Below are 14,667 nucleotides of genomic sequence, written 5' to 3'. Positions count from 1 at the left end.
CAAATTTTATTCCATTGGCTTTTCAAATAAATAAACTAAAGTTCAGAATTAATAAGTGGTTTGATCATAGTTATCCAACTCATATGCATCCAAAGAGGAATTTGAATACAACTTTCTCAACTCAAAGACCACAATATTTGTTCCCAACCCAACAACTTTAGAGTTGCAAATAGAACTCTTATTAGTATATGCTGGTTATTAACAAAGTAATTTGTAAGATGGAATTGTTTAGGATACACTTATGCTGCTTATACTAATACATATTGCAATATGGAAAGGAAAGAAAGATGAGAGGAAGAAAGAAAAAAAAAAGGAAAAAAATTTAGAGACAGCACAATATAGTAAGTAGAGAGGTGAATTCAATGTCAAAAAGATCTGGGTTTTAGTTTCATCTCAGATACATACTGTGTTACCCTAAGCACATCATTTAACCTCTTGGTGCAAAGATTAACTAATATTAAAAATTGTAGAGTATTCCCTGATGTTACAATGAAAGAAGTTTCTAATCAAGAATTTCTTTATTAATGAAATCACAATGGAGTAGCAACCAAAAAGTGTGTGTGTGTGTGTGTGTGTGTGAGCATTCCTGAATATGTTCTTTGCGAATACAATCTTCCTCTCTGACCACCTCATGGTATGAGGGTTACCCTCAATTCTAAAAGTCTGTATTACTAATGGATCACTAATTACACCAGGTCCAATCATGCTGCAAAGATAAAAGAAAGGGCCTATTGAGACTTTTGTTAAGATGATTACATGAAAAGAATTAATAATTCCTCAAATAATACAGCAAATATATAAAACACTACCATATAAATAATGATCAAAAAGACCAATGAAAACAATAGTAATTTCCTCTATTGAGTCCAGAACTGAACAAGAAAATTGCCAGCAGCTTAAGGCATTCAGAGTAGTAACATGACAAAGAAGACAGAATTAAGCTCCAGTTCCATAAATCAGGCCTGAAGCTAGCATGATCCAGTCCTAACCTGTCAGCCCAGCAGGGGAAACAGACAGTTCAGGCAGATCACTGATTAAGGAGACAGTTTGGGACACTCCAAGAGGCCTGAAGCTAGGACTGCTATTGCAACCACAGCAAGTGGTCCTCTAAGTCTTCCAGAAGACTGAAGCCAAGAGAAATTCCCCAGAGTGTATCAGGGGCCTGTGCTAGTCATACCAAGGGACAAAGGCAGCTTCCAGTTAAGGAGGAAATAGATATCAGGACCAAGGGTAATAGCCAGATTCTTCCACCAAGAGATGATGGCAAAAGCAAAGATTTGTGGCATTATGGGCAGTCTCTTCCAGACTCCAGAGCTGAAAGGACCAAATGATGGGGAACCCTATCTAAGAATTGCATAGGACAAAGGATGGGATTTATCTGGCACAAATTGCTAATCTAAAAGTGAGGCATATAAACAGAAGAAAACTCCTAATGTAATGGAGAATAGGCCTGATGATAAACTATATTTCCATTGTCCAAAGATAAGCCTGGAGAAACTCATTACTAGGTTAACCACTAGGTCATGAATAGCTTGGCCACAAAAACTCTCAAAGGCCATGTAGCAAAACTGCAATCTGCTTTAATGGGGAAAACAGACACTCCTGCTGTGGAAATTAGAAACCCTCAGAGTACTGAAGGCTGAGTATTATTTAGCCTTTGATACATTCAATCATTATCTATTATTTATACCTACTCCATGTAATGCAAGTTATCCTGTGTCTTCTCCCTCTGCCTTCTTTCTCCTGCCTAATCTCCATAGGAAAAGGAAATAAAGAGGCAAATTCAGCTGTGCCCAAGATTCACATAAGCTGTGTTTGCCCCGAGGCAACTTGATGTTATAGCTCTCCCATTAAACATTGTGAGGGTTATTAGCCAGCAAGTCAGGAACTTACACAAGAGCATACAATCTCTACTCACTACAATGACCATACAAGGGAATGATCCTCAGGCAAAGATCCTGGTCTTGTGACAATTCAGTTCCCAAATGCTCCCTAACTTCTTCACCTTCCACATTAGCATTCTGCTTTCATGACAAGTCCTCCATTTCATGCAATCTCTGCCTCATAATACTCAGGCTTCCAACCCTCTCTGACATAGGTTTATAACTACTTTATGGTGCTCTTAAATACTTCAGCAAGGTGAGAACCAATTGCTCCCCTTTCCAGAAACTCCACAACCAATGCACAGTGAGAAAGGGACAGGGAATCTTCCTAAGAGTATAGTAGGAAACCTGCCCATATCAACTAGCCAAACTGTGAAGCATCTGCAACTTCTGGAAATGAATAAAGCATGTGCCAAGTGCTAGGTTGGCAAAGATAACAAATTATAATCCTCCAAAAAAACAGCCATTCTGATGAGAAGATTTGGATGTGGTAGAGGGAAAAGCAGATGATTTGGAATCAGAGGAAGTGGGTTTAGATACTAGTTCAGTTCATTAGAGGTAACATTGGATAAAACACTTTATATTCTAAATTTCAATCCCTCAACTTTAAAATGAGAAAACTAGACTTTGATGATCACTAAGATCCTTTCTAATTCTAAATCTATTACCCTATGATCCTACAATCCTTGTGATATATATACCTCAATCAATATGGCTCTAAGTAACAATAATATTCATTTAGCATCATTAACATTTTCAACCCCATTTTGTCATAAAGGTCTAGATAAAATCAACTTACTTTTCTATATGTAAAAATGTGATTTATAAGAATGTTTTCATTGTTGGGGCAGTTAGGAGCCACCCCAACATGAAAAAGAAAGAGCCAGGCAAAGTGTTTTGAGAAATCTGAAGAAAAAGAAATTGCTTTCATTGAGGGAGGAAAAAAGGAGAGGTTTCATAGAGAAATTAGTTGGGAAGGAAAGGACTTGAGCTGATAAGAGTATGAAGCCAAGATGGTGAAGTAGAGAAAGCACTTAGCTGAGCTTTCCCAACATTACCCTTTTAAAAATCAGGACTCAAATCAAATTCTGGAGAGAAAGAGCCAACAAAGGTCAGAATGAGACAAATAGAAATATTTGTGCTGTGACAGTGGAGGCTAGTGGGACTAAGTGGAGGTGACAGAAGCAGCAGCAGCTTCAGGATCTCAAACCAGAGACAGGAAGAGGTCATGGCAAATGAAAAGAAAGAGATCTCATGAGATCTCTTGCTAGCAAAAGATATAAAAACACATGCTGTCTGCAGATCCATTGCATATATCCACTTCTGGGTCATAGTTCAAGGGTAAAGAGTACTTTTAGTCAAGAGGGAATTGGAGCCTAAAGGTAAAGTATTCCTTTAGCATGCCCTTCTCAGAGAAGGCCCTGTGCTCTATGAGCAAAGCTGAAATGATTTATCTCAGAAGAAACCTGAGATGTGCAAAGCTACAGAAGCCACTGTAAATGTTCATAAGAACTATTATGTCCAGCCTAAGGCAGAGTATTCCGAGCTTTTATTAGTTTTATCAGCCATAGTCAGACTCTAACTCTAACATAGTGATGTCATTTTGGTCCTCTTCAAGAACGAAGGGCAATAACCAAAGGATCAGGAGACCCTGAGGAACAAAAATGCTTCTGTTCCCAACGGAACAAAACTCCTGAGAAGCAGTATCACTTTTAGTCCCAAAAGAACAGCGTCCCTGAGAAAAGCAGTATGGATTGAAATCACAAGGGATCAGAGGTCTTTTCTGAATAAGAAACAGTGTACCAAGGGAACATACCTTTCCCCAGATCATACCATCCCAGAAACATCAAAATCTTGTAACATCCCCCTAAAAGTAGATTTGAAAATAGCAGTGAAGAAAAAGCCTGAAAATTGATGTGGTGCCTTTTCCCTTGTCCCATGCCAACAACAGAGTTCAATACTAATATAAAGTTCCAAATCAAAAATTGGCATGGAAAAGTGAGCAAATAACAATAAAACAATTTAACCATAAGTGACTACTAAGCTGACAGGGAAAATCAAGATAAAAATAAAAACAAAAACAAACAAACAAACAAAATACAATCAAGAAAACTACAGATTCAAAGAAAAAAAATGATTCAGGTACAAGTCAAACAAGAATTCCTTGAAAAACTTAAAAAAAAATAAAGATGATTTTCAAAAATGAAAAAAGAGGCATAGACAAATATTTACATTTAAAAAATAAAAGCAAAGGGGAACTCTTATAAAAATATAGTATCTTGGTAAAGGAGGCAAAACATAAATCTGACTTTCAAATACAAGATTCCAAAGAAAGATAAAATGATAAACATGAGAGAGAAGTCGTAAAGGACTCATTAAAGTCAATTGATTTTTCTATAGGGAAATGACTTATAAGAATGTTTTCATTGTTGGGGCAGTTAAAAGGACTCTATATAGAAAGAGGGTACAAGAATCAGTTGGTTATGTTGGGATAATATTTTTAAAGGGATAGATAAAAAAGACAGATGCCCAGGGGAAATGATAAGGGAGAGGAAGAATGAGAAAAACTGTTTTACATTAAAGAGATACACAAGGAAGAGTTTTCATAGTGGAGGGTAAATGGTGAATAGCAGGCAATGTTTGAAACTTGCTCACTTCTTAGTTCTTCAAAGAGAAAAACTTTATATTTATTCATGCACACATTCAACTCACCATTAGGACATAAAACTCTCACAACCAAATGCAGAAAATAGAACTATTAAATGTACCTTTTTCAGACCGTGATGCAATAAAAATTACATTCAGTAATGAATTATGGAAGCATAGATTAAAAATTAATTGGAAATTTAAAATTTAATTATAAATAATGAGTGGGTCAAAGAACAAATCAGAGAAACCATTAATAATTTCATTAAAGACGATAACAATGAGATAACATCCTAGAATTTGTGGGTTTCAGCCAAAGCAATACTTAGAGGAAATTTTATATCTAAATATGTACATTAATAATTGGGCATGCAACTAAAAAACAGAAAATAAACAAGTTTAAAATTCCCAATTAAACAACAAAATGAAAATTATGAAAATTAAAGGAGAGATTAATAAAATTGAAAGTAAATGAAAATCAGTGAAAAAGTAAATAAAACTAAAAACTGATTTCATTAAAAAAACAAAAAATGATGAAACCATTGACTAATTTGACTTTTTAAAGGAAAGAAGAAAACCAAATTACCAGTATCAAAAATTAAAAGATTTAATGTGTCACCAATGATGAAGTAAAGTCAGTAATTAAAGTTATTTGATCCAATTATGTCAACTGACAACCTAATTAAAACATATGAATATTTGCAAAAAACATAAACTGCCTAGATTTACAAAAGAATCTTTTAATAAAAAAGAAGTTAAGTTATCAATAAGCTCTCTAAGAAAAAATACCCAGAATAAGACATATTTAAAAGTGAATTCTACCAAATATACGAGGAACAACTAATCCCAATATTATGTAAACTACTTGAAAAAATAAGTAAAAAGGGAATCCTAAGAAAAATCCTTTTAGTACACAAATATGGTTTTGATACCAAAACAAGAAAAAACCTAAACAGAAAAAGAAAGCTATAGAACAATTTTAAAATGTTTAATGAATATTGGGGTAAAATATTTAAATAAAATATTAGCAAGAAGATTATAGCAATATGTCACAAAGATCATATAGTATGACTAGATCAGAATTATAGTAGAAATATAGGGTTGGTTTAATTTCAGGAAAATTATCAGTATGACTAACCATATGAATAAAAACAATAATAGAAAGCATACTGCACTATATCAATTATATCCATAAATTTAAGAAAAAAAAATCATTCGAAAAATATAACACTCATTGCTATTAAAATGCTAGAAAGCAAAGTAATCAATGGAACATTTCTTTTAAAAAGTAATATCAATTTAAAACCAAGAGCAAGCATTATCTATAAGGGGGATAAACTTAAATCCATCTTTTAAGATCAGGAGTAAAGCAAGAATGTCTATTGTTTTTCAGTGTTATGCTAGAAATGCTAAACTATGGAAATAAATAAACGAAATAAAAATAGGCATCAGATAAAACTATGCTATACTTAGAGAACCCTAGAAAATCAAGTAAATAACTAGTTTAAAAAGTAACAATTTTAGCAAAGTTGCAGGATATAAATAAAACTTACACAAATCATCAGCATTTCTACATATGACCAGCAAAACTCAGAAGCAAGATAGAAAGAGAAATTCTATTTAAAATAACTGCAGATAAAATATTTGGGAGTCTGTCATAACAAATTTAGGAACTATATGAACACAGTCAGTAAACACTTCACACAAAGACAAAGCTAAATTAAAGAAATATTAACTTCATGAGTGGGCTGAGCAAATATAATAAAAACAATTCTGTATCAATTAATTTACTTATTTGGTGTCATACTAATCAAATGACCAAATAATTATTTTATAGGGCTAGGGGAAAAAATAGAAAATTCGTCTCAGGGAATAAAAAGTAAAAAGTAACGTGACTCAATGAAAAAAACAAAACAAAACATGAAGGAAGGCTATCTAGCTGTACTAGATTTTAAACTATATTACAAATCAGTAATCATCCAAACAATCTTGTATTAACAAAGAAATATAGTGGTGGATAAATAGAATAGATTAAATACATGATATATCATCATAGTCAATCGTGTTTGATAAACCCAAAGATTCAAGCTTTTGGAGTGAGAACTCACCAACTGACAAAAATTTCTGGGAAAACTGAAAAGCAGCTTGGCACAAACTATACCTAAACCAACATCTCACACTGTATACCAAGATAAGTTAGACATAATGAGTGGTATTCATAAACAAATTAGGGGAGCATAGTAGAATGTAAATGTCAGATCTATGAATAAGGGAAGAGGATATGACCAAATAAGAGAGAGAAAAAAATCAGGGGAAGAAAAAGTGATTATTTTGCTTACATGAATTTAAGAAGCTTTTTCACATACAAAAGATAATGCAACCAGAATTTTTTTTTTACAAAAAGAAAAATGGAAGAAAAATTTATGGCTTTTCTCTAATAATTCATTTTTCAAATATAGAGAACTAAGACAAACTATGAAAATAAGACATTCTTCAGTTCATAAATGGCCAAACAAGTAGTTTTCAGAAAAATCAATGTTATCAATAATCATGGGGGAAAATGCTTTAAATCACTACTGATTAGAGGAATGCAAATCGAGACAACACCTTATACCTATCATATTGGTGAAAATAACATTCAGGAAAATTGACAAATGTGTAGATGTGGAAAAATTGGGTCATTAGTGTACTATTATTGGAGTTTTGAACTAGTCCAATAATTCTGTATAATGATTTAGGACTGTGCCCAAAGAGCTTCTAAGAGATCAAAGGGGAAAAAATAAGAAAATGTCAATCCCCTGAATAATGAATGAATAAGTTGTGGCATATAATTGTAATGGAATACTATTGTGCTATTGAGAAATGACAGAGAATATGGTTTCAGAAAAGCCTACTTATATAGACCCCAACTTCTAGGAAAAGAATTTATTATCTGACAAAAATTGCAGGGAAATTTGAAAAATAGTGTGGCAGAAAGTAGGCATTGACCAGCACGTAGCACTCTATAAAAACATAAGGTCAAAATTGGTTGATGATTTAGACATATACTAGATTAGACATATACTGATTTAGACATATACATATACTATAAGCAAATTAGAAGAGCAAAGGATAGTCTATCTCTCAGATCTGTGGAGAAGGAAGGAATTTATAACAAAAGAAGAACTAGAGTATATAATGAAATGTAAAATGGATAATTTTGATTATATAAAGTTAAAAAGTTTTTTGTACAAACAAAATCATTGCAGAAAACATTAGAAGGGAAGCAGAAAACTGGGGGGAAATGTACATCCAAGTGTTCTAATAAAAGCCTTATTTCTAAAATATATAGAGAATTGACTCACATTTACAAGAATACAAGCCATTCTCCAATTGATAAATGGTCAAAGGACATAAATAGACAATTTTCAGAAAAAGAAATTAAAGCCATTTCCAGTCATATAAAAAAAAACACTACTGATAAGAGAACTGCAAATTAAGGAACCACTTCATACCTCTCAGATTGGCTAAAATGACAGGGAAAAAATGATAAATGTTTAAGAGAATGTGGGAAAACTGAGACATTAATGCATTGTTGGTGGAGTTGTGAATTGATCCAACCATTCTGAAGAGCAATGTGGAATTATGCCCAAAAGGCTCTCAAATTGTACATACTCTTTGATCCAGCAGTGTTTCTACTGGGCTTATATTCCAAAGAGGTCATAAAGGAGGGAAAGGGAACCACATGTGCAAAATGTTTGTGGCAGCCCTTTTTGTAGTGGCAAGAAACTGGAAACTAAGAATGGCTGAATAATAATATGATAATGAATGTTATGGAATTTTATTCTATAAGAAACGACCAGCAGGATGATTTCAGAAAGGCCTGGATAGACCAGCACGAACTGATGCTAAGTAAAATGAGCAGAACCAAAAGATCATTGTACACAGAAACAACAAAATTATGCAATGATAAATTCTGATGGTTGTGTTTTTTCAATAACTCAATCCTAGGGCAAAGATCCAAAACTATGTGGATTAATTTATTCATGTGGGATTGGGTTTGGTTGATGGAACATTTTTTGGAGTGAGGGTCACTGTTGCAGTGAAGAAAAGGAAAAGTGCATCAGAAAAGATGGCAAGATAGGCCTTGCTTTCACAGTGGGTGACTATTTGGAATGTGAAGTTGTTAAAAACAAAGCAGAGATAGTGTTTCAGGTGAATTTCATTCACTTATCACTCAAGACAATTTAGCAAAGGCTTGGAGAATGGAGATGGTGGAATAAAAGTGGGTGATGGAAAGTAATACAATTTAGCTATAACATAAAATATATGAGAGGAACATAAGTCAATAGACATCCATCTAAGATATACAAATTCTATATGTTTCTTTGATATAATTTGAGAGTTAGAACTTAAAGTCAGGAAGAACTAAATTCAGATCCTGGCTCACTTACTTGTTCTGTTACCCCAGAGAAATCCCTTAACTTTTCTTAACCTCCTTTTTTTTTGTATGCAAACTGGGGAAAATAATAGCATCTTTTTCAGTGTATTGTGATAATAAAATAATGTAATAGCTAATATGCCCACGCATTATTATATATGTATATATATATGTATATATCTTATATATATTGTATATATATGTACATATATGCATATATCATGGACAATATACATATTTATTTTATATAAACGTGCATTCATACATAATTCTAGTAATAACATACATGCATGCATGTATTTATGTGTTTATATTCATGTATTTATATAGGTATACAGTGATTATAATTCACTGATAAAAGCATAATAAAAGTTTTGTACTTTAAAAAATACTGACAAATTATAATATTCACTTTTGTTTCACTTTGCTCATACTTCTCCCCCCCTTTTTTGACACTTATTTTCAGGTAACACTGACACCTGAACAGACCATCCTCCCTCTAGTGGATGAAGCCCTCCAACACACAACCACCAAAGGAATTGCTTTTCAGAACCCAGAGATTGTTGCAGAAATGGAACAAGTGAGTGAGGATCTCCACCTGGAACCTTTTTATTGGAAACTTCCAGAACAATTTGAAGGGAAGAAGGTGAGAAACAGAACTTTGAATTTGCCTAAGGTACAATAAAAAGAAATATTTGGGATAGATAGTATCCATTGGAAGTTCTTACCAAAGACATCTTTTTTCTCCCTCTTTATTAGTTGATGGCATATGGTGGCAAGCTGAGGTATACAATCTACTTTGAAGCTCGTGAAGAAACAGGATTTTTTACTTATAATCCACAAGTTATAATTCGAGGTGGAACCCCTGCTCATGCTAGAATTATCACCCGCCATATGGCAGCTCCCCTAATTGGACAATTGACAAGGCATGAAATAGAAATGACAGAGGTAAGGTGTTAGAGAGTATTTTAAGAAGATGGCAATAATATTTTCAAATGATGCTATTAAAAGGGTGTGTGTGTACTTTTTTGCCATTAGAATGAATGGAAATATTATGGTGATGACCCAAGGACAAGTAGAATGGTAACACGTGAAGATTTCCTGGATGTACTCTATGACATTCATTATGTTCTTATCAAGGCTACTTATGGAAATGTCATTCGGCAAAGCAGGTAATCATTATTTTACCATAAAAAAACAATCTAAGTTTCTTTCTAGAGTGATTCTGTGGCTGCCTTTAAGGAAGATTTGTAAGAGAGCAGAGAGAGAGAGAGTGTTAATATGTAATTAAGGAGTTACCACAAAGGAAAACTGAAATTGCTCATATAGTTACAACATATCCTAAAGGCAGGAAAGAGAAGAAACTAGAATCAGTTTGGAATTTATGACAATATATCTTGGTTTGGTAGTCATCAGAATACAGGTGCTAGTTGAAAGCATATGAACCAGATGAGTTCCCTTAGGAAAAGTATAGAGGAAAAGGGGTGGATATACACAATTAGTTAGAAAGGGGAGGTAGGATCTAGCAAATGAAGAAAAATGAAGATCCAGCTTTTTTTTTAGAGAGAGAGTTAGAAAGGTAGTGAGAGGAACCAGGAGAGTACAGTGAGTAGTAGGCTCTGTAAGATCTCACTCTGAAAGTCTGTCTTGCTTTTTGATGTAAAATAAGCTTTGTAAGTATCACTGATAAAACTAGCCCAAATAAGAAATGGTGGTCTGTGACAGATTCAATTTGCTCTCTCCTCTCCCAGAACAAGGATTTGTTCAACCTATCCAAGCAATTCCATGCACTCATTTTATTTCTACTGAGTATAAACACTGTGCAGGGGCAATGCTAACCCAGGAGGAGCTTACCTCCATTAATGAGGTTCAAGTCTTACATGTAACAAACACATAAGGAAACAACTATAGTCACTCTTGTGCTCCAATAATTAAAGAGTCAGGGAAATATTAGTAAAAAATATAGAGCAGACTGAATAGCATTTCCAATCTCAACCTACCATAATTTCACAATTGTTGGTTGTGAGTTGTTTTAGTCATGTCCAATTCTTCATGATTTGGGGTTCTCTTGGCAAAGATACTGGAATGGTTTGCTATTTTCTTTTCAAGCTCATTAGACAGATGAGGAAACTGAGGCAAAAAACTGATTTGCCCAAGGATATACAACTAGCAGATAGAACTGTAGGCTCATCTATATGGAGCTGAAAGGGATTTGAGTGGCCATCTAATCCAATTCCCTCAATTTGTAGATAAATAAAAAATAAAAGTGCAGGAAGATTAAATATATACTCAGTCATAAATGTCATTCACTTCAACCAGTTAGCAAATGTCCGAAGAGGGACTTGAACCCAGCATTTCTAAGTCCAAAGAATTTCCACTCTTTTCACTATGCCACACTGTTTCAAAACTTTTATTGAACTTTAGTGCCATTGTTTATAACCTATAAGAAATTCTATCAAGAAGTTTGTAAAAGGTTTAGTACAATAAATTACTGATCTTTGGCAAGAAGAATATATCATTTTGTGAAGCATCACACTGGCAGACAGAATGTAAAAATAGCTTAATTCAAATGTTAGCATTATGCTAGACACATAACTTAGCAGAAATGCTAATTCTGTTCCTGCATAAAAGCCACATTGCTTTTCAGAGTGATTTAGGAACTTCTGTTGAAAAATCAGGAGCCCTCAGTTGTTATTTTTTCTTCACCATGTTCATTTAATTTTTCTTTTTATGTTTTCCACTCAAAATTGAAAAGTTTTTTCAAACATGAAATTATATTTTGCACAAAATATGGAATAGTAAAGAAATTTGAATTGAAAATGTGTTTTCAATTTTATTATTAATTATTTTAGACTATCAAGTACAGATCAGATGGCAGCAGCCAAAGGCAAATTTGCTGTCTTGATGATATAAGGCTTTAAAGCACACAACAGGTAGCTTTGTGATTATGCAATTGTATTATGTAAATTTTTATACTGCATTAAGTAGCTGGATAGCAAGTGCACCATTTTTATTAGTGGGACTGATGGGAATAGATTTTGTTTTCCATTTCTTAAAAAAACTTTGCTAGAACTCCCTTTCAAGACTGAGTCACTGACCTTTTGTGAATTCTTTTTCTTGACTTCATTATAAATGAAATTATTTTCCTTTCATTGCAAACATCATTTCAAGTTATCAAAATCCAACAGTGCTTCCAATCTGAAGTTTTTTTTTTTAAATATAACATTCTATCTTGAGTCTCCATATCTTTGTATTGACTGTCCTCCCCATCTCACCACTTTTTGAAATGCTCTCCTTCCTCACCTCTGCCTCTGAAAATTCCTAACTTCCTTAAAGACTCTGCTCAAATATTATCTTCTAAAAGGAGTTTTTCCTAGCTGTTAAGGTGGTGCTCTCTCAAATTTCTTTCCATCTACTCGGTATATATCTTAGGTCTACCTAGTGGGTTTCATATTGTCTCCTCCATTAGAATATGATTTTCTCCAGTGCTTGTATATAAAAAGAACTAGTTGACTGACTAAAAAAAATTCACATTCTTATTCTGAAATGTGAACCAAGGGTAATTTGAACAGGTAAGAGAGCTACAATTGATTCAGGATAAAAGATCAAAGAGAAAAGAGATTAAGGATAAACCTACTTTCATAAGACAACTAAAGAGAGATGTGAAAGCTATGTATTTAAAATGCATTCATAATAATATTTAATCAGACAATCAATGTTCATTGGTCAGTGCCTACCATGCTGTCTATCAGGCACTATGCTAGGAACTGGCAAAAGAAAGACAAAAATGAAACAATCCCTGCCCTCGAGGAATTCACATTCTTTTGGGGGAGACAATAACTTTATAAAAGAGCATATGCAAAATAATAAACAAGATACATTTTAGAAAGGAAGATATATATTTCCTTACTAATACATGACAGTTTTTATTTTCACTTAAGACTTTATACATATTCTGTAATATAAGAAAGCAGGCATTATAAGAGTCACAAATATATTTTGCTACTTCAAATTTTGGACTAAATAGAAAAAGCTATAAGTATTGAGCAATTTGTTCCTTTTATTTATTTACATTTCTTGTGGGGTTGCAGGGAACAGAAACTTTTGCATTTCAGTGCTCACTTAGAAGACAGAGTGGACCAAATCCCTTATGTTGGCAAAACTGTGATTCTCTAATCCCCTGAGATAAATGGCATATTGCAGAAATGTCTGTGGCTGTCATCATTCATGCCTCACTTGATTTTTTTTATCCATTTTCTGGTTTGGTGTGTGCATGAATGTGAGAGAGAGAGAGAGAGAGAAAATGGAAGACGAAGTTAATATCTCCTACACCAATAAAAGGCCTAAAGGCTGGTGGGCTTTATTTAGCTCTAAGCAGCTCTGAAGGAAACCTCATTTATTCTTTATTCCTTTTGACCATTATTCCCAGCAAGGCATAATGGGATTGCATGTCCCTTTCTTACCTAATAGATTTCCATGTCTTTTTTTTTCCTTCCTAGCAAATATCATATAATATTAAAGGAGAAATTAAAATACATATTTCAAATAATTGTTCACTTCAGGTTGGTTCATCAATATTTAGATTGTGATTACTATCAAAAGCAGAAAGGCACTTTAATGAGACAACAGAAAGTAAACGAATAACTACCATTTCAACAAAAACCACTTGAGTTTGTTATATGGTTTTAGAAATCAAGCCTCTTTGTTTGCTGGAGGTACATTTTATTAAAGCAACAGCTGTTCATTGTTTCATTTGAAAACTTATTTGCAAATTGATTTCAACGTTGTTCCTTTAGTCAGTCATGAAATGGTCTGGGTTTATGACCTGCATCTTCTTTAATGTATGCTTCCAAATTGAGGAAATGATTAAAGGAAAAGATGCCAATCTTTTTCATTAAGAATAAAATGTTCTTATCACATTCCTTCACCTCCTAATAGAGTTATTTAAGCTATTTAGAAGAAGTTTTCAAATTAGATTGGGGGAAATGGGAGGGCAAACTGTATATTTTCTGAACTTTGGTTATTTTAAAATCTGACTTTGAAGCTTTCTTTAGGTATTCACAAACATGCAGAAAACACACACACACAAAGATAAAAATAATAATAGTAATAGGAACAAAAGCTAGTTTTCATATGCTTTAAAATTTGCAAAGTGCTTTGCACTTTGTTTAATTCTCACAACACTAGGAGAGTAGGTACTTTTATTAAATAGGTACTATTTATTCCTACTTTAAAGATGAGGAAACCAAAACAGGCAGTAGTTAAGATTTGTCCAAGGTGACACAGCTAGTACTTGAAACGGAATTTCAATTCAAGTTTTCTTAATTCCAAGTTCAACCTTGTTATCACTAAGATTATTACAGGTCAGCATTTCCTACATATGATCAAGGGAAAGGTTCTTAACCTGGGATCTGACTTTTATTTCTTTTATATTTTATAATTGTATTTCAATATGATTGTTTCCTTTGTTGTTCTGTGTGTACATATGTGTGTGTGTATGATGCATTAAAAAACATTACTCTCATAATAATACACAGGCTTCCCAACACTGTTCCTGAAAGAGCTTATAAACTATAGAAAAAGGAATTAGGTATGGCAGTAGCTTCAGGGCAGCTAGGTGGCAAAGTGAATATAGTGCTAAGCCTGAAGTTAGAAAAACTCATCTTCCTGAGTCCAAATTTGATCTCAATCCACTTATTAGCTAACATGATCCTAGGC

The 14,667-nt window shown here is 33.4% G+C and overlaps 1 protein-coding gene across 1 annotated transcript in view; it reads left to right on the top strand.

Annotated features, from left to right (window-relative positions):
- LAMA2 (laminin subunit alpha 2) overlaps window positions 1-14,667 on the top strand; it is a 784,999-nt gene that overhangs the window by 576,089 nt on the left and 194,243 nt on the right. Inside the window, exons 25-27 of the mRNA XM_074309868.1 lie at window positions 9,416-9,595; window positions 9,709-9,897; window positions 9,988-10,121. Of these exons, the coding sequence (XP_074165969.1) occupies window positions 9,416-9,595; window positions 9,709-9,897; window positions 9,988-10,121 (503 nt within the window). The remainder of the gene's footprint in view (window positions 1-9,415; window positions 9,596-9,708; window positions 9,898-9,987; window positions 10,122-14,667) is intronic.

Source organism: Sminthopsis crassicaudata, chromosome 4 (genome assembly GCF_048593235.1).
Source record: "Sminthopsis crassicaudata isolate SCR6 chromosome 4, ASM4859323v1, whole genome shotgun sequence".
Lineage (NCBI taxonomy): Eukaryota > Metazoa > Chordata > Mammalia > Dasyuromorphia > Dasyuridae > Sminthopsis > Sminthopsis crassicaudata.
This window is presented reverse-complemented; position numbering and strand designations above follow the sequence as displayed.